Source organism: Balaenoptera borealis (assembly GCF_965194805.1).
Source record: "Balaenoptera borealis genome assembly, chromosome: 5".
In the NCBI taxonomy this organism is placed as follows: Eukaryota; Metazoa; Chordata; class Mammalia; order Artiodactyla; family Balaenopteridae; genus Balaenoptera; species Balaenoptera borealis.
The window spans coordinates 76709578-76730965 of NC_138862.1; the positions used below are offsets into that span (position 1 = coordinate 76709578).

At 36.3% G+C, this 21388-nt stretch overlaps 1 protein-coding gene across 1 annotated transcript; it reads left to right on the top strand.

The window, feature by feature from the left end:
* The first annotated feature begins 384 nt into the window (after positions 1-384).
* Positions 385-3651, top strand: LOC309629350 (developmental pluripotency-associated protein 4-like). The gene is given in 3 exon segments (XM_082393380.1): positions 385-629; positions 632-1059; positions 1062-3651. Coding segments are annotated over 3 exon segments (699 nt in total). The 5' UTR covers positions 385-436; the 3' UTR covers positions 1140-3651.
* The last annotated feature ends 17737 nt before the right edge of the window (positions 3652-21388 follow it).

Consider the following 21388-nt stretch of genomic DNA (forward strand, 5'->3'; position numbering starts at 1 on the left):
AGGGACAGGTGGCTTCTAGTAAACCAGATATACTAGAAAACTCAGCAAAGGGGACCAAAAGAAAAAGATCTATAAAAAAATAACAGGGTGCTTCCCTGGTGGCTCAGTGGTTGAGAATCTGCCTGCTAATGCAGGGGACACGGGTTCGAGCCCTGGTCTGGGAAGATCCCACATGCCGCGGAGCAACTGGGCCCGTGAGCCACAACTACTGAGCCTGCGCGTCTGGAGCCTGTGCTCCGCAACAAGAGAGGCCGCGATAGTGAGAGGCCCGCGCACCGCGATGAAGAGTGGCCCCCACTCGCCGCAACTAGAGAAAGCCCTCGCACAGAAACGAAGACCCAACACAGCCATAAATAAATTAATTAATTAATTTTTTCAAAAAATGGTGATTGTTAAAAACAAAACAAAACAAAACAGAGCTTGCTGTCCACGAAAAATGCCACAATGTTGTGACAGTGTGAAACCTCAGAAGACAATGCCGATTCTTCCTTTACCTTCTATACTGCCACCTGTCAATCTGATTCACAGGGACGTTGTGTGCGCTTGGTGCCAGCAGTTAAAACTAAGCACCAAAGGCCTGAAACTAGATGGATATAAAGGACTCTGTGAACATGGCTACCCTCATCAAAAAAAATTCCTGCCACAGCTGAGGAGGCCAGGATCCTATCTCCATCGAGAAGAAAATCAAAGTTGGACAAGGGGGAACTACCTCTGGAATGTTCTGATAAACAGATGTCTTTGGAAGGGGCTGCTCCTCCTGAGGAGGGAGCACCTGCCCCTGAAGGAGCTCCTGCTCTTCAGGGAGTTGTATCAACTTCCGCCCCTGACCCGGAAGCTGTGTTTGCCTCTTGGAGCAGAATGACAGCCAAGGCCGTGAAGATGGAGTCGGTGAAATCACAAGAGACCTGTGGGGTCTGGTGGAGCGTGGTTCATGGGAGAGGTCTCCCTGCTGACACAGAGGGCTGGGTTCATTTACAATTTCATACTGGACAGGCTTGGGTGCCTGATAAACGAAGGAGGGTGTCTGCACTCCTTCTTGTTACTGCCAGCAATTTTCCACACCTCCACACCTGGAGGACAATATGCTGTGCCCTGAGTGTGTACACAGGAATAAAGTATTAACGAAAAGCCTGCAGTGAGATCACAATACCAGTAAAAAGGGTACAGCTACGATTGTAATTAGTGATAGAGAAGTGACGACAAATCAACTCCACGCTGCCATTGGACAGCTGAACTCCGCTCCGCAGCCCCCATGCTTCCCGCTTACAGGGTGCACAGCCTGCTTACAGGGTTGCGTGAAAAAAGCCTGTGAACTGATAAAAGTGGAAGTGGCTATCTCTCCAAAGATTCCCAGCCCTAAGGGAGCAGAAGAGAAAAGAGATGGGGACATTTTAAAAATGCCAATTCGCTGAATGGAATTAATGTACTTGAAAGTGCCTCAAGTAAATTTCTCCATTGGGCAAGATGGGGCTTACAGGCAAAAGTTCAAATTTGGTTATGTACCCCTTAACCAAGCATTCAAACTTATCATCACCAGGAATGGTAAGAGCAGCAATGTGTTTCCTGATGTCAGACAATATATCACTGATAATATTCTTACCCCAAAGGATCTTTTCACAAGGAAGCAATCAGTTCTGATTATGCCTCTTGTCTCAGCATAATTAAGTAAGCTTACCTTGTTTTGGGTGGCAGTTACTTAGATGCACCCATATGCACCCATATGTAAATATTCACAGAGCTATGAACTTAATATGTCTGTATTTTACTTATATGTAAATTACATATAATTTTTTTTTAAGTGTCCTACATTGAATGATGAATTACAGTGCCTCTAGTAAAAAGGCAACTAGAAAATTTTGAAATTAAAGCTTTTATTTTAAAATTAAAAAAAAGGAAACCCAAAATCCATAATAGTTTAACACAGTAAGCACTTACTTTTTGTTCCTACAAATTTCTTGCCAGTCCTGGTGACCCTCAGGCAGATAGATATTTTATATGTGTCAGCCACCCAAACTGCTTTTATCTTGTGGCTTCATGTTTTCAACACAAGATCCTTGCTTGAATACAGAGGGAGAGACTGGTGAGTTTTAAAAGGGCTTTTCATTTTTGTCAGCTCAAAAGTCACTCCCAGTCACATTTTATTTGCCAGAACTAGTTTCGTGGCTCTAGGTAAATGCAAGAAGTTTGGAAAGTATAATCTTCTGTATGTCCAAGAAGGAAGAGAGAACTGGATATAAGTGAATACTAGTCATGTCTACCACACAACTGTATCTATTTCATGCAAGCATATTCATAAAATATTAGATAAATGAGAGTCTACTATAGACAGCATTTGATGTCTTGCTTTTTTTATAGAATATATTTTGCAGATAACAATATAGATCATTCTATAAACAAGGTCCTACTGTATAGTACAGAGAACTATAGTCAATATCCTATGATAAATCATAACGGAAAAGAATATAAAAAAAGAATGTATATATATGCATAACTGAATCACTTTGCTGTACAGCAGAAATGAACACAACATTGTAAATCAACTACGCTTCAAAAAAAGAGATATAGATCATTTCTTCTTTTTTTTAAAATAAATTTATATATTTATTTATTTTATTTTTGGCTGCGTTGGGTCTTCGTTGCTGCGCGCGGGTTTTCTCCAGTTGTGGCGAGCAGGGGCTACTCTTCGTTGCGGTGTGCGGGCTTCTCATTGCAGTGACTTCTCTTGTTGAGGAGCATGGGCTCTAGGCTCATGGGCTTCAGTAGTTGTGGCATGTGGGCTCACTAGTTGTGGTGCACGGGCTTAGTTGCTCTGCAGCATGTGAGATCTTCCCAGACCAGGGCTCGAACCTGTGTTCCCGACATTGGCAGGCAAATTCTTAACCTCTGCACCCCCAGGGAAGCCCCGGTCATTTCTTTTTAAGTTCTGCATTTTTAAAATATGTCCCTTATTGGTGGACATTTAACTTACTACATATGTTTTCTATTGCGAACAAACATTTCTATTGCAGTGAATGTTCTTTGGGTATGTACAGGACTATCAATGGGTTAAATTCCTAGAAATAAATTTGCTAGGCTATATTTGCATTTTTAATTTTGATATACATTTTCATGATTATAAAATTTATAATTTCCTCTCAATGAGTTGCATCAATTTACATTCTTACCAACAGTTTATAAGAGCATTTGTTTCCCTTCAACCTTGCAAACATAACATATTAGCAAAATCATGTGAAGAGGGTATCATGTAATCTACATATTAGCCCATCATATATTTATATTTAACTAAATCAACATTTATTTTATTTCAGAATTATTACAAATGTTGCACATAAAAATGTATCCACATTGTGATTATTTTATTAGAATTCACTTTTAGAAATGGAATTACTGGATTCAAGAGCGTGAAATACTTTTAAGTTTCTTAACACATCAAATTGCTTTACAAAAGGTTTTACCAGTAAACACTGGTAAACCACCAGAGTTATATGAGGGCCCATCTTACTGCACCTTCATCAATATTAGTTTTTACAGTATTTCAGTCTTTGAAAACTTGCATACATAAGGCCAGTACTGGAATTTGATATATGCCATCTCTGAAATGACTAACTCATGAGAGATTATCTTGGCAGATACCGTTATCAAAAATACTCTAGGGGGAAAATTTCTTTTTAATTGAACATCTTTTTAAAAGTTAGCATCCTTTCTCTGGGGAAATCACACTTCCCAAGTTGCATGTGGTTCTTGTGAAGATGTCAATCGTATAATCCTGATGCAAGATTCCCCTATCTCCCACTGTGGCCAAGTGCCCCAAGCTGTGCCAATTCAAGATCTTCTTTAATATTGATAGAACCTCGAGTAAAGGAGTCCCCACCTCCTTTTATGGGTTGCTTAATTGAGAGGAAATAATACGAGAGCTGCCAGGGGGTATGTCTTGTTTAAAATATGAAGAATGAAACCTTTTGCAGCATGAAGTTAAGCAAAATAAGCAAAGAGGAGTGCATAATTCCTGTCCTAGATGCTTTGTTTTTCTATAGCTTTTCCTTTTAGCTTCTAAACTACGCTATTCTTCCCAGCCAGTGAGCTTTTTTTTTTTTTTTGGTATAAGTTAATTTGAGTTAAGTTCCTGCCATTTGAGACTGAAATAATCCTAACTAATATGCACACTAAAGCAGTACACTTACATCCTTCTTTGCTAATTTGCATTCTAATAACCAGAATGTCATTCAGCATACACAATACAAATCATACTAAATTTCATAAAGAAAGCAGTGTTAAATCTACAAGTGCCTCCCAAATAATCAAGGAAAGATTTTTGCAGAGCTAAGTATGATTTTAATATTATTCATTTAATTGAAATGTATTATTAAAAGTTGCCCATCCTTTTTGAATATAAAGGATACTTTAAAATTTGATAAGCCAAAACCTACTAGCTTCTAACACTGCTGGCTACCTGTTTCAGAAGTTTGTCACTTGGTGCCCTTTAGGATAAAAATGAGAGTCAGCAGGCTACATTTTGGAGTAAGCCTTAGACTAAGAAGTAGAGGCTTGAGTCTGGACGTCTAACTAACCTCATTTGAATGACTTCTAGAGTCCCTCCTGGTCCCCACATTGTAACTAATACTAATTTGGTAGTAAATTTCATTTCAAAGTAGCAAGTCTATTGCTAATTCAATCCAATTTATGTTGCAAGAATAATACATTGTCTTGATTTACTCCCCAATTCATATACAAATAAACTAAACATTTTAGAAATCTGCTTTTATCTACTTCATTTAAGTCACAGTGTTGTGTTTCTGAATAGCTTATGTCAATTAAAGCATTATGTACAATTTGACACTTCAAAATTATTAGTAGCAAAGTTCTTTATTACTAGTGGACCAGAGCACGTCTATACAGAAAAGCCCCTAGTTATATTAAAAAGTGTGTAATTATGTTTTTAGATTTTTTTACAAGAACTCTGGTTTTAAATATCTTTTATTTAAATAATCACACCATTTGCTAAATTGCAGTTGAATATGTAGATACGGACAATTTTTTAGAAAGAAATTAAATCAAGTTTCCTTTGGGAATACAATTGGTTTGCCTTGATATGGATTTCTTTAAGCTAGCATACTACAATTGTGTTCTTCCTTTCTTTATTTTTCATCTAACCAAGTGCTCAGAAAATGAAATGATGTTACAACAGAAACTACTTTTTGTGAACAGAGTAAGAGTAACGGTTCCAATTATCTACCAGTTTTCCAGCCACATTAATACAATTCTATTAATAAAAAAAACCTGAGCCTTTCCTGGGTGCAAGGCCATGTATCAGATATCACAGAAGATAAGAAGATGAAACAGAGGCAACCATATTCTCAGGTTAATACATTGTCCAACAAAATGGAAAAATCCATGGAGACAAAAGGATTAATTCGGTCATTACATGTTTATTGAGCATCTGTTGTCTCCAGTCACCATTCTAAAGGGCTGTGAATATAGTAGTGCATGATGTAGGCAAGGTGTCAGCAGACAGGGAGTGTACATTTTAATGAGGGAAACATACACTAAGTAGTGCTAGGGAGTAAAACACGATGATAGAACAGCCAGTGACTGGGAGGTGACTTTACCTTGTATGGTCAGAGAAGATCTCTTGGCTGTGGCAGAATTTAAGTTAAGACTTGGATGACAAGAAAGAGTCAACCAGAAAGAACTGAAGAAAATATTCCAGGATGAGTGAAAAATTAGTGCAAGGCCTCAAGGCCTTTATTATAAGACATATACTATATAGTATATAGTAAAAGTAAGAGTATGCTAAGGTACCCTAGGACAGGAAGCTATGGGAATTCAGAGGTTCAAGAAGAAATATGTGGAAGTGGAGATAGCGGATTCGTGAAAAATTCCAAATGAACCTCAAGTTTCAGTAGGTTGTCATCAAAGGGACATGTGTGTCAAGGTCAAGGAATAGAACTCAAGTTTTAGAGATCTGCTGTATAACATAGTGTCTATAGTTAACAATAGAGTGTTGTGCACTTAAAAACTTGTTAAAAGAATAGATATCATGGTAAGTGTTCTTACCACAAAGATAAATCAAGAGAAAGTCAAGAAACTAATCTTTTGGAAGTGATGGGTATATTACTACCTTGATTGTGGTGATGCTATCATGGGTGAAGGTGAATGTCCAAACTCATCAAAATGCATACATTAAATATGAGCAATTTTTGTTTATTAAGCATACCACAATAAGGCTGGAAACAAAATAAAAACATTAATAATTTCTAATAAACAATCGTAATCTTCTACCACTTCCACCACAACACCATTTTGTGTTGGTAGTATGTTTAATACTTACCAACACAAAATGGAAGAGTAACCTCAGGAAGTCTTTAGTGGACTTTTTCCAAAAATGTCATAAAAGAACACCTGGTCACTTATTTCAGAATCTCAGATTAAGTAATTTTCCCTATATCCAAGATATTAATAATTTCAAGAAAGATATTTAATTTTAATTTTTAAAACTTGGAATTATATCCTCTTTTGCCCCTGTCCGAAGAGACTGATTTTTAATATTCATTTCACAGTCTGAGAAACAAAGATACATTCTCATTACCTGAAATTTTCAAATATTTGAGTGAACTCAGGCAACTACAACACAATACGAAGCCTGTTAGATGTAGTTTGTTAAAATGAATACTTAAGGTATCAAAATATGTGAATTACTTTCATATTTTGTAATTAGAGAAGATTTAAGGTCATTTCTTTAAATAATATCAGACTCATTCCCTTGCATTCAGATATGCTTTCTAAAAGGTCAAAAAAAAAAAAAAAAAGAGTGGGGTTTGTAAGATTTGGTGCAATATAGATACTCTGCCTAAAATATCGTAGTCTCCTATAGTTTACTCAGCATTTTTAAAATTTAGCTTAATTTTGCCTAAAAACACAATGTAAAAATGTGCAGATATAACCTTTGAATATTGCATGAAAAAAAGTTTAAACATTGGTAGGAGTTGAAGGAGAAGATATAAGACCCTTTTTATATCTCTTTGACTAGATTAAGGATGATTGAGATAACATGTTTTTAATTACCCACATCTCTGCCTGCTTATCTATCAACCTAACCACCAGCAAAACCAAATATCTGCAGTGAAGATACACAGTGAGTGGTCTGCTAATCTGGGCTCGGTGTCAGCCATGTCTTCTCCAGCATTGAAGCCTCAGAAGGTACTTAACATAATTTCAAGAAAACGTAGCATATTAAATGTTTCCTCAGTCCCCCTAAACTCCTTGTTGATTAGATCCAATTACAACCCCCCCCATATGATTTACAAATATCTAACTGTTTTAAATTATCAATTTTAATTATTTGTGCTTTAGAAGTACTAACCAGGAAGGAGAAACAAAAAGAAAGAAATTAGGGAAGAAGCCTCTATTTTATTTCTAAAGAAAGTAATGCTGGAGGTTACAATTAATATTCCTTTCAAATATAGTACTTCTTTTTGAGAGGGATCAAAACACATAAGTAATTAATACACACTGTCCCAAAATAAAATAAAACTTTCAAAAATTAAAATATTTATGATGTTTTCACAACTGTTTGTTTTTAGAGACCGGGACCGGTTTGCCTGTCTCTCTCAACTCAGAAGGTGATGTCTCACACGCTGTCCTTGCTGAGTTCAATAAATCTGACACTCGTCCTGCTGAGCTGATGTAATTCACATCTCACCTCACTTCAATTTGTCTGAATTACTTTCATCACAGTTGCCATATATCCTGATACTTTTATTCATAACTAAGGAAAACATTTTGGATGCTGCCTTCGGCTTTCTTCCAAAATGCCAAAAGCTGACACATTTTAATGCAATAGCTAACCCCTCATAGCTTAATCATTTCAAGTACATTATGATATTTATTTTATATATTTTTAAGTTATTAATAGTTGTTTACCCTTTCAAAAGAGATATTTTTCTTCCTGCAATCACATTGCCTGTCTTTCTCTATGCTGGAAGTTGTTATTCATCCTTTGATAAAGCAAGGCGATTCAAAGCCAGCAAAGCCAACCTAACACTTTGATCACATCACACTGACATTTGAGATGCATTACCTCAAAATGTGGCTATAAAAGATCCAGATACCTCCGGTAAAATTATGGCAAAAATTCTTCCTACAACTATTCTGTTTAGGCCACAAGTTGTTGTTTTTTTTTTATCTCTAACTTTAACCTTTTAGACAGATATAGGATCTTGACATTCTGTAAGTTTCCCAGCTCTTGCTATAGGGAGAAAGATGTCTTCATAAATCTCTCCCAGAAGAGAATGGCCATTTAAACTGTTAGAACTAGAAATTCTGTGATATAATTGTAGGAATATTGCTCAACCGGTGATTCCTAGCATGACCTTACATAAATCACTTCACCTTTCTCACTCTCATCCTTTTTTTCACTTGTGGAGTGAATGGAAACTATGGTTCTCTCTTCTGTTCTTGCATGGGATAGACTAGAGGGATAACATGAGAGAAACAGCATGTTACAGTGCTGTAAGTGATTACTGAAAAAGAGAATGTAGTAAAAAAACACTAGTAAGAATAAATAAGAACAGTCTCCAAAAGAGGTGATAAAAATGTGACTAATTGTGTATGTTTCAGCTGAGTGTAATGTATATGATCATCTTTGAAATGAGACAGATCTGGGTCTTCTTGATTTGACTGTATCGTGGTGAGCATCTCCAATCTTAGCTTACAAAAGTTTTCATCAAGCATACATAACTATTGTTTCTACTTCAGAAATCGTGTTCCAGGAAAACAAATAAATTAGACCCAGACACATCCAAAGAAATTTCGAGAAGAATTAAGTAGCTTCCTTAATTCAAATTTATGTATATTATTAATCTTATACTATATTTAATGAGCAAGCGAAGTTATATATGCTTTCTGTCCTAGCTTTTTCAGAATTGGTTGTGTTAATTATAAGTATTAAATCCTAAGCCAGAAAAGTTTCTGAAATGTTTTTATTCACTTCAAAAATAAAATTGAGTAGAGCCCATAATGGCCATTGAAATACTTTTAAGTATTTAATTCATTAATTTTTGTGTATGGTGTAAAATAAGACTCTAGTTCTTTTGCACGTGGGTATCCAGTTTTCCAACACCATTTATTGAACAGACTGTCCTTTCCCCATCATATATTCTTGGTGCCCTTTTCAAATATTAGTTGACCATTTATGGGTAGGTTTATTTTAGGGCTCTCTATTCGGTTCCATTGATCTGTATATCTGTTTTTACGCCAGTGCCATACTGTTTTGACTACTATAGCCTTGTAATAGTTTGAAATTAGGAAGTATGGTGCCTCAGGCTTTGTTCTTCTTTCTCAAGATTGCTAAATAAAAAAGGCAGGAACACTTCCAAATTCATTTTATGAGGCCAGCATTACCCTGATACCAAAGTCAGATGAGAACACTACAAGAAAATACAAAAGAGAAAAAAAAAATTACAAGCCAATATCCCAAATGAATATAGATGCAAAAATCCTCAACAAAATACTAGCAAACCAAATTAAACAGCACATTAAAAAAATCACGCACCATTATCCAGTGAGATTTATTCTCGGAATGCAAGGATGGTTCAACATGTGCAAATCAATAAATGTGAACACCACGTTAACAGAATAAAACATAAAAATCATACGATAATCTCAGTTGATTCAGAAAAACCATTGACAACATTCAACCTCATTTCATAATAAAAACTCTCAACAAATTAGGTATGGAAGAAATGTACCTTAACATAATAAAGGTCATATATTACAAGACCACAGATAACATCACACTAGATGGCAAATACCTGAAAGTTTCTCTTCTAAGAACAGGGGCAAGACAAGGGTGCCCACTTTCACCAATTTTATTCAGTATAACACTGGAAGTCATAGCCAGAACAATTAGGCAAGAGAAAGAAATAACAGGTATACAAATCAAAAAAGAAGTTAGGGACTTCCCTATTGGGGCAGTGGTTAACAGTCCACGTTCCCAATGTAGGGGGCCTGGGTTCGATCCCTGGTCAGGGAACTTGATCCCACATGCATGCCGCAACTAAGGAGCCCTCGAGCCACAACTAAGGAGCCTGCCTGCCGCAACTAAGGAGCCAGTGAGCTGCAACTAAGACCCAGCACAACCAAATAAATAAATAAATATTTTTAAAAAAGAAGTTAAATTGTTTCTGTTTGCAGCTGACCTGATACTATAAATAGAAAACACTGAAGACTCCACCAAAAAAAAACTGTTATAAGTAATAAAGGAATTCAGTATGTTTCAGGGTACAAAATCAACATACAAAAATCAGTCACATTTTTCTATACTAACACAAACTATTAGAAGAAAAAATTAAGAAACAATCTCATTTACAGTAGCACCAAAAAGAATGAAATACTTAGGAATATTTTTAACTAAAAAGTTAGGGCTTCCCTGGTGGCGCAGTGGTTGATAGTCTGCCTGCCAATGCAGGGGGCACGGGTTCAAGCCCTGGCTGGGAGGATCCCACATGCCGCGGAGCAACTGGGCCCATGGGCCACAACTACTGAGCCTGCGCGTCTGGAGCCTGTGCTCTGCAACAGGAGAGGCCACGATGGTGAGAGGCCTGTGCACCGCAATGAAGAGTGGCCCCCGCTTGCCGCTGCTGGAGAAAGCCCTCGCACAGAAACGAAGACCCAACACAGCCAAAAATAAATAAATAAAAAGACCTATACACTGAAAACTATAAGATATTAATGAGATAACTGAAAACAAAAATAAATGGAAAGATTTCTCATGTTCATGAACTGCAATAATTAATATTGTTAAAATTTCTCTTCTACCCAAAGCCATCTACAGATTCATGCAATCCCCATCAAACTTCCAATGCACATTTTACAGAAATAGAAAAAAGCATCCTAAAATTCATATGGAACTGCAAAAGACCCCACATAGCCAAGGCAATATCTTAACCCCATAAATATTATACTACTTCAGTGCTAAAGCAATTGAAGAAATTAATAAACTGCATACCTCAGGGGAAAATCTGAGATACTACCAGTAGACCTTTCATGTCATCAGTTTAAGATTTAATCAGTTGATAGAAATCAACTGATATAGAGAGGTCTATTTTATCTGTATGCCAGTTTTCCTACCTTAATGTCCTCCTTTGATTAATGCTATTGGGTTTTTCATACTTTAGAACAAAGCAGAATAAACTTTTGTTTTTCATATTTTAGAAGCAGCAGTTCTTAAGTTATGAGCAGAAGTCCCCTTTAAGATTTTTAACAAAAGCTTAGACTCTTTTCTTGGGAATGTTTATTTATTAATTTATTCATTCAATACACATGTTAAATTCTAGTAAGTATTGGGTGTTATTATAAACGCTGAATATAGCAATAAGCTGAAAAGCTGAAAATCCCCTTTATTCTAGTAATAGGAGAAAGACCAGTCAGAAACAAAATAATAAAAAAATTATTGCAGATTTTGATAAATAAGCAGATTTAGAAGATGAAGGGAATAAACAGATTAATGAGATGGAGAATACCTGTGAGAGAAGAATGCCTGTAGCTACATAGTTTTAGGAAAGACACCTCCAAGAATTTTCTTTAAAAGCTAAAACCTGAAGGGTAAGGAGAATTCCAGGAAGAGGAAGTAATTTTAAGCCCTCAGTGATGAGAAGGACTGGATACATTCAAGAGACAGAAGAGACAACTGTGGCTGGATCATGAGAGGGTTAGAAAATGATATGAGTATGGAGATATAAGCAGGGAGCATTGTGTTTTAGGTTCTTGAAGACAGTGATAAGTAATCTGCAATTAAATTTAAGTTTGATGGGATGTTGCTGAAAGCTAGTAAGCATGATCCTGTCCTATTAACATTTTTTTTTTTTTGGCCATGCTGCGGCATGCGGGATCTTAGTTCCCCTGACCAGGGATCGAACCCACACCCCCTGCAGTGGAAGTCCAAAGTCTTAACCACTGGATGCCCCAGAGAAATCCCCTTTTTAACATTTTTAAAAGATCTCTTCTCTTCTCTTCTCTCTCTCTTTCTCTCTTTCTCTCTTTTTGTGTGGAGGTACAAAAGTACAAACAAGAAGACCATTTAGTAAGTGATTCTAGTTGATCTGATGTGAGAGGATCCTGTCTGTGGGCTAAGGTGATAACTGTAAAAATAAATAGAACTGGAAAAATTCAGGTTGGCAGAGATACCCAGAAATTTTTCTAGATTTATTTGGAAGATAAGACAAAGGAGAAATCAAAAAGATGCCTAGATTTTTGTCTACAGCAAATATGTGATGGTGATAGTAGTTCCATGTACAAAAAGGAGATAGTCTGGTGCATGAATGAAAAAATCAGGAATTTTTACTTTGCATCTGTGTGTGTGTGTGTATGTATACACACACATATATATATAATATACATATTATATATATGCTAATAGTCATTGAATATAAGACTCTGGAGCTTAGAAAAGGAGATGTAAATTTGGAATATATCAGCATAAAGTCATAGAAGTAAAGGTGCTTATTTAGAATAGAAAATTTGATTACAAAGAAAAGGACACAAGTGATGTAACATTTAAAAGACTCATAGATAGGCAAGATCTCATAAGGGTTTTTTAAAAATGGAACCTAGATCTTCCAATAGCCAATACTGGAACAACTGGAACAACAAAATAAAGTAGTATTGGATTATAACCAAAATTATAAAACAAATATCCATGAGTCCATACTGATATACATACATACATACATGTGGCAGAAAACAGACAAATCTCCTGTGCAGAATTCTAAATAATTTATGTAGAAACTCCATTCTATAGCAGATGAACCATAACCCCCACTCCTTATGTGTGTGTTGCACATGGTGAATTCCTTCCAAAGGGCTGTATAAAAAGGGGAAAATAGAGTAATATTACAATTAACCAGACATTCAGATTAACCAGACATTCACTAGTTTAGTCAATGACCAAGATTAACATCAAAGTGACAAATTAGGTTGTCAGTACACCCATGATATGATGTGATGAGAATGATATTCTATGCCTTTTTAAATTTTAACTTTGTGGTCTTCCTCTCAAAAACCCATAACTCCAGTCCAATCATGAAAAACACATCAGACAAATACCACTGACAAACATTCTTCAAAATATCTGGCAGGTACTCCTCAAAACCGTCAAGGTCATCAAAAACAAGGAAAGTTTAAGAAACTGTCATAGCCAAGAGGAATCAGAGGAGACATGCTGTAAGCAGAAGGATAGAAATAATAAAGATAATAGAAATAAAAAAGATAAGTGTAGAAATAAAATGAAACTAGAAAACAGGCAAATAATAAAACATTAACAAAACCAAAACTTAATTCTTTGGAAGGATAAATAAAATTAGCAATCCCCTAAATAGACCAATCAAGGGGGGAAGAAAAGGAAAAAATCAATATCATGAATAAAAGAGGGATTTTTTGCTACTGTTCCTATAGACATTAAAAGGATAATAAGAAAATAATACAAACACCAGTATGCAAACAAATTCAGCAATATAATATGAATACCGTCATGGCAACAAATTCAACAATTTAGATGAAATGAAAAATATCCTTGAAAAATATAGCACAAAAGTTGACTCAACAATAATGAGAAAATCTGAATATTTTATATGTACATTTTAAAATTACATTATCAAGAACCTTTACACAAATAAAACCCTATGCCCAAATAATTTCGAGTGTGAATTATATTAAAAATCCAAGAAAGAAATAATGCCAATATTATACAGTCTTTTTCAGAAAATAGAGGAAGAAGGCACTGCCCAAATCAATTTGAGGTTAACATAAACCTAATAGTAAATCATCACAAAGACATTTTAAACAAAAAATAACTATAACTCAATATCCCTCATGAACATAGACATAAAAACTCTAACAAAATATTATAAAATTAAAACCAATAATATATAAAATTATAATACAATGTAAACAATTAAATTTCATCCCAGGAATGCAAGATTGATCTAACAATCAAAAATCAATTCATGTAATTCACTATATTCCCAGAAAAAAGAAAAAAAGTGATGGTTTCAATATATGCAATAACAAAATTCAATACCCATTCATGATAAAACTCTAGCAAAATGGGAATAATAGGAGCATCACCCAAAAACATTATCACTAACATTATACTTAATAGTGATAGACTAAACAGTTGCCAGTTAAGATCAGGAACCAAGCAAAGAAGCTCACTTTCTCTGTTTCTAGTCAACACTGTATTGGAGGTCCTATCAATTGGAATATGTAAAGTATAAGTAATAAAATATATAAAGTTCAACAATAAAGAAGTAAAACTGTTCCTTTTAGGAGATGTCATTTTTGCTTATATAAAAAAAATCCCAACAAATCTACAAAACAACTGTTAAAACCAGTGAGTGAATTTAAAAAGATTACAGGATAGAGAGTTAATATAAAGACCTATTTTCCATGTGAATATACTAACAGCAAGTAAATGCAAAGCAAAAACTTTAAAAACTCCCATTTACAATAGAAAAATATAGCAAGGAAAACCAAGATCTCTACACTAAAACTTACAAAATATTGTTGAGAGAAATTAAAGAAGGTCCAAATAAGTGGAACAACATATTTTGTAAATGGATTGAAAGCCTCAGTTATTGTTAAAATGTAAATTCTCCAAAAAATTGTCTATACTTTCAATGTAGTTTCAATGCAAAACCCTTTAGGCTTTTTTTCTGTTGAACATGACAAGCTGATTCTAAAATTTGTATGAAAATGTGAAAGACCTGGCATTACCTTGCTAAGCACTTTCTTAAAAAGGAAAACAAAGTTAGAATAATTATATACTTAATCTGAAGATTTAAACAGAAATCAAGACACTTGGGAGTGGCAAAAGTTTAAACATATAGAACAATGGAACAAAAATCCAGCGTTCAGAAATAGGCCTGCACAATTTAGTTAGTTGATTTTTGGCAAAGGTGTTGAAACAAAAATAGAAATGAGACTTTTCTGACAAACAAGGAAAACAAGGAAACAATGAACAGGCTGAGGAAACAACATAAACAGGCCTGAAAGGGTTAAGCAATCTTGGTTATTCTTCAGCTGCTCCTACTAACAAACACTTGTAGCTAGACTTGTCCTTCCCAAACCTGATTACTCTCTGACTCCATACAAATTACCCTTTGCACCTGGCATTTCTTCTCCCCCTACACTCCCTTGTAGCACTCTCCATTTCAGAAAGAAGGTCACAGTCCGATAACTTCAGGGACACCAGACCCAGTTGCTGAGCTGCCTGATGCCAGCTTTGACCGTGAATTTTCAGAAGAAAAGAAATGCAAGACCTTCACCACTTTGATCCTTATCATATACCCTGGACTGTAAGCCCCACGTATAAAATCTTCTCCAATTCCCCAAGGAGGCGGGCATAGTTCTTGAGGCGTTAGCCTACTGTGTCTTCCCTTTGCCTGGCAAAGAAAATAAAAAGTTTCTCTATTTCTTATCTTCCAATTCTCTGTCTCCATATTTTTATTCAGCATCGGTGCACAGGGAGCCAGATTTGGCAACAAAGGTGCCAAGACAATTCAATAGGTAAAAGAAATAAATACTGCTGTAACAATTAGATTTCCATATAGATTTTTTTAAATAAGAGATCTTTATTTCATACCATACACCGGAAATTGTGCATAGATCTAAATCCATGACCTAAAGTTATAACATTTCTAGAGAGGTTAAGCAATGTTTTCTTAGAACACAAGCGTGAACCATTATAAAAACATTGAAAAATTGAACTTAATCAAAACTTAAAATGTTTGCTCCTTAAACTCACTGTTAATAAAACCAAAGGGCAACCCATAGCCTGGGAAATAAAACTTACAACACATATATCAGACAAAGGACACGCACGTATCCAGAAGATACCAAGAACTCTTATAACTAGAAAATGAAAATAACCCAGTAAAAATGGCCAAAGGATTTGAAAAACCACATCAGCAAGGAAGATACAAAAATGGCCAATAAGCACTTGAAAAGATTCTTGACATGAGTCATTGGTGAAAAGCAAATATAAAACCATAATGGAATGACACTACGAAACTTTTTCAATGATTGTGATTAAAAAAGACTGGGAAAAAAAAATGTGTTGGTGAGTATGTAAGAGCAACTGGACCTCACATACACCATTGGTGAGAATTATAGCCAGTCACCAAAGGTGGGGTCATCGTGGGAGAAAAAGTTTGAAGGCTCCACATTCTTGTCACAGAGAAAACATCTTTAAAAAGAAATATCTTTATATCCCAGTTCAAATAAAACCTCTTTTAACTTCGTTCATTTGCCACCCATCTCTTCCACCAAGCTACGCAAAGTATTCCCTCATTCTACCTTTTAAATACCTTCTATGTATCATCATTACCTTGCTAAACAATGCAGTAAAAAGTAGTAGCCAAGACACACATTCCTGTTTTGTGATGTGTGTGTTTTCAAAATATTTACTTAGTTGATATTTCTATTGCAGCATGGTTACAGTATTTTACATTTAGCATATGTGTGTCTGTATCCTCCAATACGTCGCTAGTTTACTATCGAAAAGTATAGATGTTAACTTGCTTTTTTGTCTTTTTTTATTCCACCACCCAGCATAGCACTTGGCACACAGTAGATACTACAAGGGAAGAAAGAAGGGAAGGAAGGAAGAAGTGAAACCAAGCAAGACCCTGTGCGATCCTCCTGGGAACAAAAGCCTTTCTTGATTTCTGTTCCATTCGGCAAGCTTTTGTAGGATCAGTATGACACGATTTAAGCTAACACATTTTGTAAGAGCTGCCCAACAGGGGGCAAAGATAAAAACCTGCAAATAAAGTTTTCCCTCTACCAGCAAGAGGTGGGGAGGTGGTCCTTGTCCAAATTCCAGAAAGCATCCCATCCTCTTCTCCTTAGCCCATAGTGGCTGTTTCTGAAATTGACTTAATCTTAGATGTTTTTTAGAAACATTTCAGAACGGCCAATGAGAGCAAAAACTCAAGGTTCCTAACTCTACATCTCCTGCATCACGTAGATGGCAACGGGACTTTCGCAAGACACCTGGAGCTGAAGATTAATCACTGACACCCCTTCCCCCTTTCTGACTCTCTGTTCTGTCTTCCCCTGTAAAAGCCCTTTGCCTGAGCCGAGATGCTAAGATGGTTTTCTAAAGACACAAGTCCACCACCTTCTTGGTTAGCTGGCTTCCTCCAATGAAGTGGCTTTCCTTGCCTGAAACCTTGTCACTCAACTTATTGGCCCGTCAGGCAGCGAGTAGTTGAACCTGGGTTCGGTAGCAAGAGGAACAGCCCTTTTAGTTTAGTCTTTTACCTTATCCACTTGAATAGTTTTCAGAATCTGACATCAACAACATTTCTATAAGATTATGAAGCCAGCACAGTTTAAAAATAAATAAATCTGCCTCCCCAAAAGCTAACACTGGGCACTGGGTTCATTCTGAAGTAATTATCCAATTAATTTGACATTTAGCCAGAAGACGCTCTACCAAGCTAAAAGCCAGTTTAGACCATATTAGCAGCTATCTCGCAGGGATTTTCACAAGTTCTCCTTTGTGCCTGTGTGTATAAAATTCCAGCTGAGAATCTGGCTTAGAGACCAGCTGGGCCACCGTCTTCCCAAGCCAGTCTTCCAGCCAAATGCTTAAGTGAAGGAGGCTATCTGCTCTAGGTTGAACAACTGCCTTATTCTCCTCTCAGCCTCCAAACCGTAGCTAGTTATGTTGTTTCACAACCTCAGAATTTTCCCAGTGAAACTCGAAATTTCCCCCTGTACCAGGACAGCAAGGAGAGACAGAAGGAAGGGGCAGACCACTCCAAACTGGCAGGTGGCAGGTTTGTAAGCAAGAGACTTACATGTGAGGCTGGTCTTGGGTGGGCCACAAGATGAGTAGACCTCCGAATCTATCTACCAGAATCTTCAAAGTTTACAGGGAAGCCGTAACAGAGTCTAGTCACGTGTACAGTCCAGATGGTCTCAATAACACATTACTCTCTCAACGCAAAGTGGCTCCTGGCGCAGGAGCAGTGGTCAGAATGTACCTTCCAAGGACAGAGGAGGGAGAAAGGAGCCTCCGGGTTACCCAGGCAGTCACATCCTCTTGATAACGCCCTCCAACATAGTAATACGGTCTGCTGTGGATTCCATACTACATAACAACACGCCGAATGTCTCAATCCACCTTATGAACTCCTTTAAATCTTCCCAGAAAGATCCTCTTTTCTTGATGTGCTGTGTAACCTAGCAGGACCCTATGGGGCCTTCCTGGGAAAGACCCCATATCCTCTGGTTTAGCTCCTCTCTGTAGTACCCAGATAGTAGTATCTCATGCATATTTCCTGAGTTTTTCAGATGCTAAAACCACCACCAAATGGAAGAAATTAACTACTTGATGATCCCGAGCACACAGCTCCCGAACCATTGGTGCCTAAGGACTGATAATGTTAATCGCCCTGTTACCTCAGCATTAACCAATCAGAGAACTGTGCACGAGCTGATCACATACCCTAGGACACCCCTCCCTCATCTGGCCTTTAAAATGCTTTGCTGAAACCCTTCAGGGAGTTTGGGGTTTTGGAGGGGTGTGAGGCCTCCTTTATCCTTGCTTGGCCCTGCAATAAACCTTTCTCTGCTCCAAACTCTGACATTTCGGTATTGTTTGGCCTCACTGTGCTGTAACAGCTGGAGTTAATAAGAAAGAAAGAATGTAACTCTCTTGCATATTGCTGACCACTGTTATTTGAGATTTTATAGTGTTGCTTCAAAATTAGTTACAAATGAAACAGAAAGCCAAGCAGTCACTGCTTCAGAAATCAAGAAATAAAGAGAGAATACTACTACTAATAAAAACAAAAACAGTAACAGTTTTTACTTTATAGTGTCCTAACCATACATATAAATTCAAAATAAAAATTCATGAGATAAAAATAAAAAATATTATACTCATTATCCAAACGAAAAAAGTGAAACTAAGAGAACAGAGAGGCATTTAAATCATAAAAGTATAGTAACCTGGAGCTGGAAGTAGCATTACTGTTCCTCTAGTTGAGCCCCACTTTAAAGATGAAGAAAAAAAACTTGAAAGAAATAATAAATATTACCATATTATAGAAGTTATTAAAACTCTGTCTTTGCTAAAGAAACGCTAACAATGATTTCACTTGTAAGAGAGACAGGCTAAACTATCAATAGTTCCATGGGAGAGGTTAACCTGAGTTATACTCGTTTGGGGGATTTTTTTTAAACCCTTGTAGTTGCTGTGTCCTCTTCCTAGAAATATCCTTTTTTAGATACTTACATGACTCAACACCTTACCTCATTCATGTCCTTGCCCAACAAATGTGGGCCTTCCTTGACCACCCATTCTAAAATAGCAACCTCTGTCACTTTCTATCCCTTTATTTTATTTTGCTTTCTTTAAAATGCTTATCAAATCCTAACACCATAGTTTTGTCTGCCTGTGTATTTTCTATCTCCCCCCTAGAATGTAAGTTCATGACTTTGTCTTACTCACGACTGTATCCCTGGTGGCTTACGACATTGCCTGACACAGATTCAGCCCTCAGTAATTATATGCTGATTTACTAAATAGATGAGTTTTCTGAGCAGCTCATAAAGGCCACTAATAGTGCACTATACCACTATCTCCATATCCCCTTATGCTTCAAGCACACAGCACCCACACTAACAAGCACACTGGCACTCATATACAAGAATTTTGTCTTTATCAAATTCAGCGAACACTAAGTAGCAAGATTTCTACTAGCTTCTGTTCATTTGGGTACAGTATGTTGTGGAAGGGAAATGGGCTCAAGACAAGGTCTTCGCCTTCAGAGAATGCATTGCCTGGATATGTTGAAGGAGGAAAAAACTTCCTCTAATTGTTGACTATTTAACTCTATGGTGTTTGAAGACACAGAAATATAAACTATTATATAGATAATAACATATTGCCTTATGTTATCTTGAAAGGAGATCTGGAAAGGTTTCCACACAAAGTTCTGGAAGAGGTAAATGAACAACATTTCAATCAGTAGAGAAAGATGGAGAAAGACATTCCAGGTAAACTATACAACAAATGACATAAGGGATGGGGATATAAGGCACGTGCAGAAATCATGTCGAAGTTCCTAAAGGACTGAATATGTGGAGGCAAGTCCTCTGAACTAAACGTTGGCATCAACCTTTGGCAATATTTGAATGCTGTTTGTAGACGTTTGGAATTTATTTTCTTAGTAATAGGAAGCCATTGATGGTTTTGCCTAGTGGAGAAACATTACACAATTTTGTAGTGTTTTTTTAATATCAGGCATCATTCTCAGACATTAGATATACATAATCTTGTTTAATACTGTCAGTAAGTCTGAGAATAAGGCTGCGGAGTTGAGGAAACAGATTCTCAGAAAACATACATAACCTGAAAGGGTAGAACAGCTTGTAAATGCAAGGAGTAGTTTTAAAACAGGTCTCCTGACTTGAGGTTCACGGTTTGTTCCATTCTACATACCCTGATTAAATCTCCAGTTTAAAACATTACTTTGGAGACGTTATTTAAGATAGACTATGGTGAGAAAAAACAGTCTAGGTTTGGAGTTCATTTAGGAATCGTTTGCAAATAAAAGAAAAAAAAGAAATAATGAGAGCTTGAACTAGAATAGGGGAATGGAAATGAAAAGACAGATGGGATAGGTAGTGTGAGGTTATTACACAGACCACAGGACAACTGGGTATTTTCCCTCTGTGGGAGTTCAATTTTGAAGAAGGAAATAAAAGTAAATTGCACTTCATTATTATTTATTTATTTGGTCAACTACCTTAGGGGAAGAAAAGTGAAAATAGCAGTAGAATGTATAAGCAGGTGCCAAGAAAGACTTTTAAAAGAAATGGGCACTGTAATTTCTTTCCTTCTCTATCCTTCTTAAAAAAGACATAAAAGCTTTCAGTGTTTGTAGGTTTCCACATCCACCCACTTAACACCTGTTCAGAAACATCTGTTTTTTTGTATAATGGAAACTGCAACAAATAAAAAGGCAGCTAATAATAACATGGTGAAGAGGAAAACTTTTTGTTAGCTTATTTAGTTTTATTTGGTTTTTTCTAGGCTTAAAAGGGTAATTTTAAAAATAAAGTGTTTTTAGAACTAAACTGTGCATTATTGGTTAGACCTAGGCATGGATTTGGATTCCTAGTATTTCCTTATTTCTTAATGTAGTTAGTGCATTTATTATTTTCATATGGTTCAATAAACATGTATTTTGGGTATTTTATGTCATTGTTTAATTTATTAAGATTTGAATTATACATATATGTAGAAAGAGAGAGAACAAATTCCATTATGGCAGATTATAGTCAAAACTGCTAACATCTTTTATTTTAGAGCTGC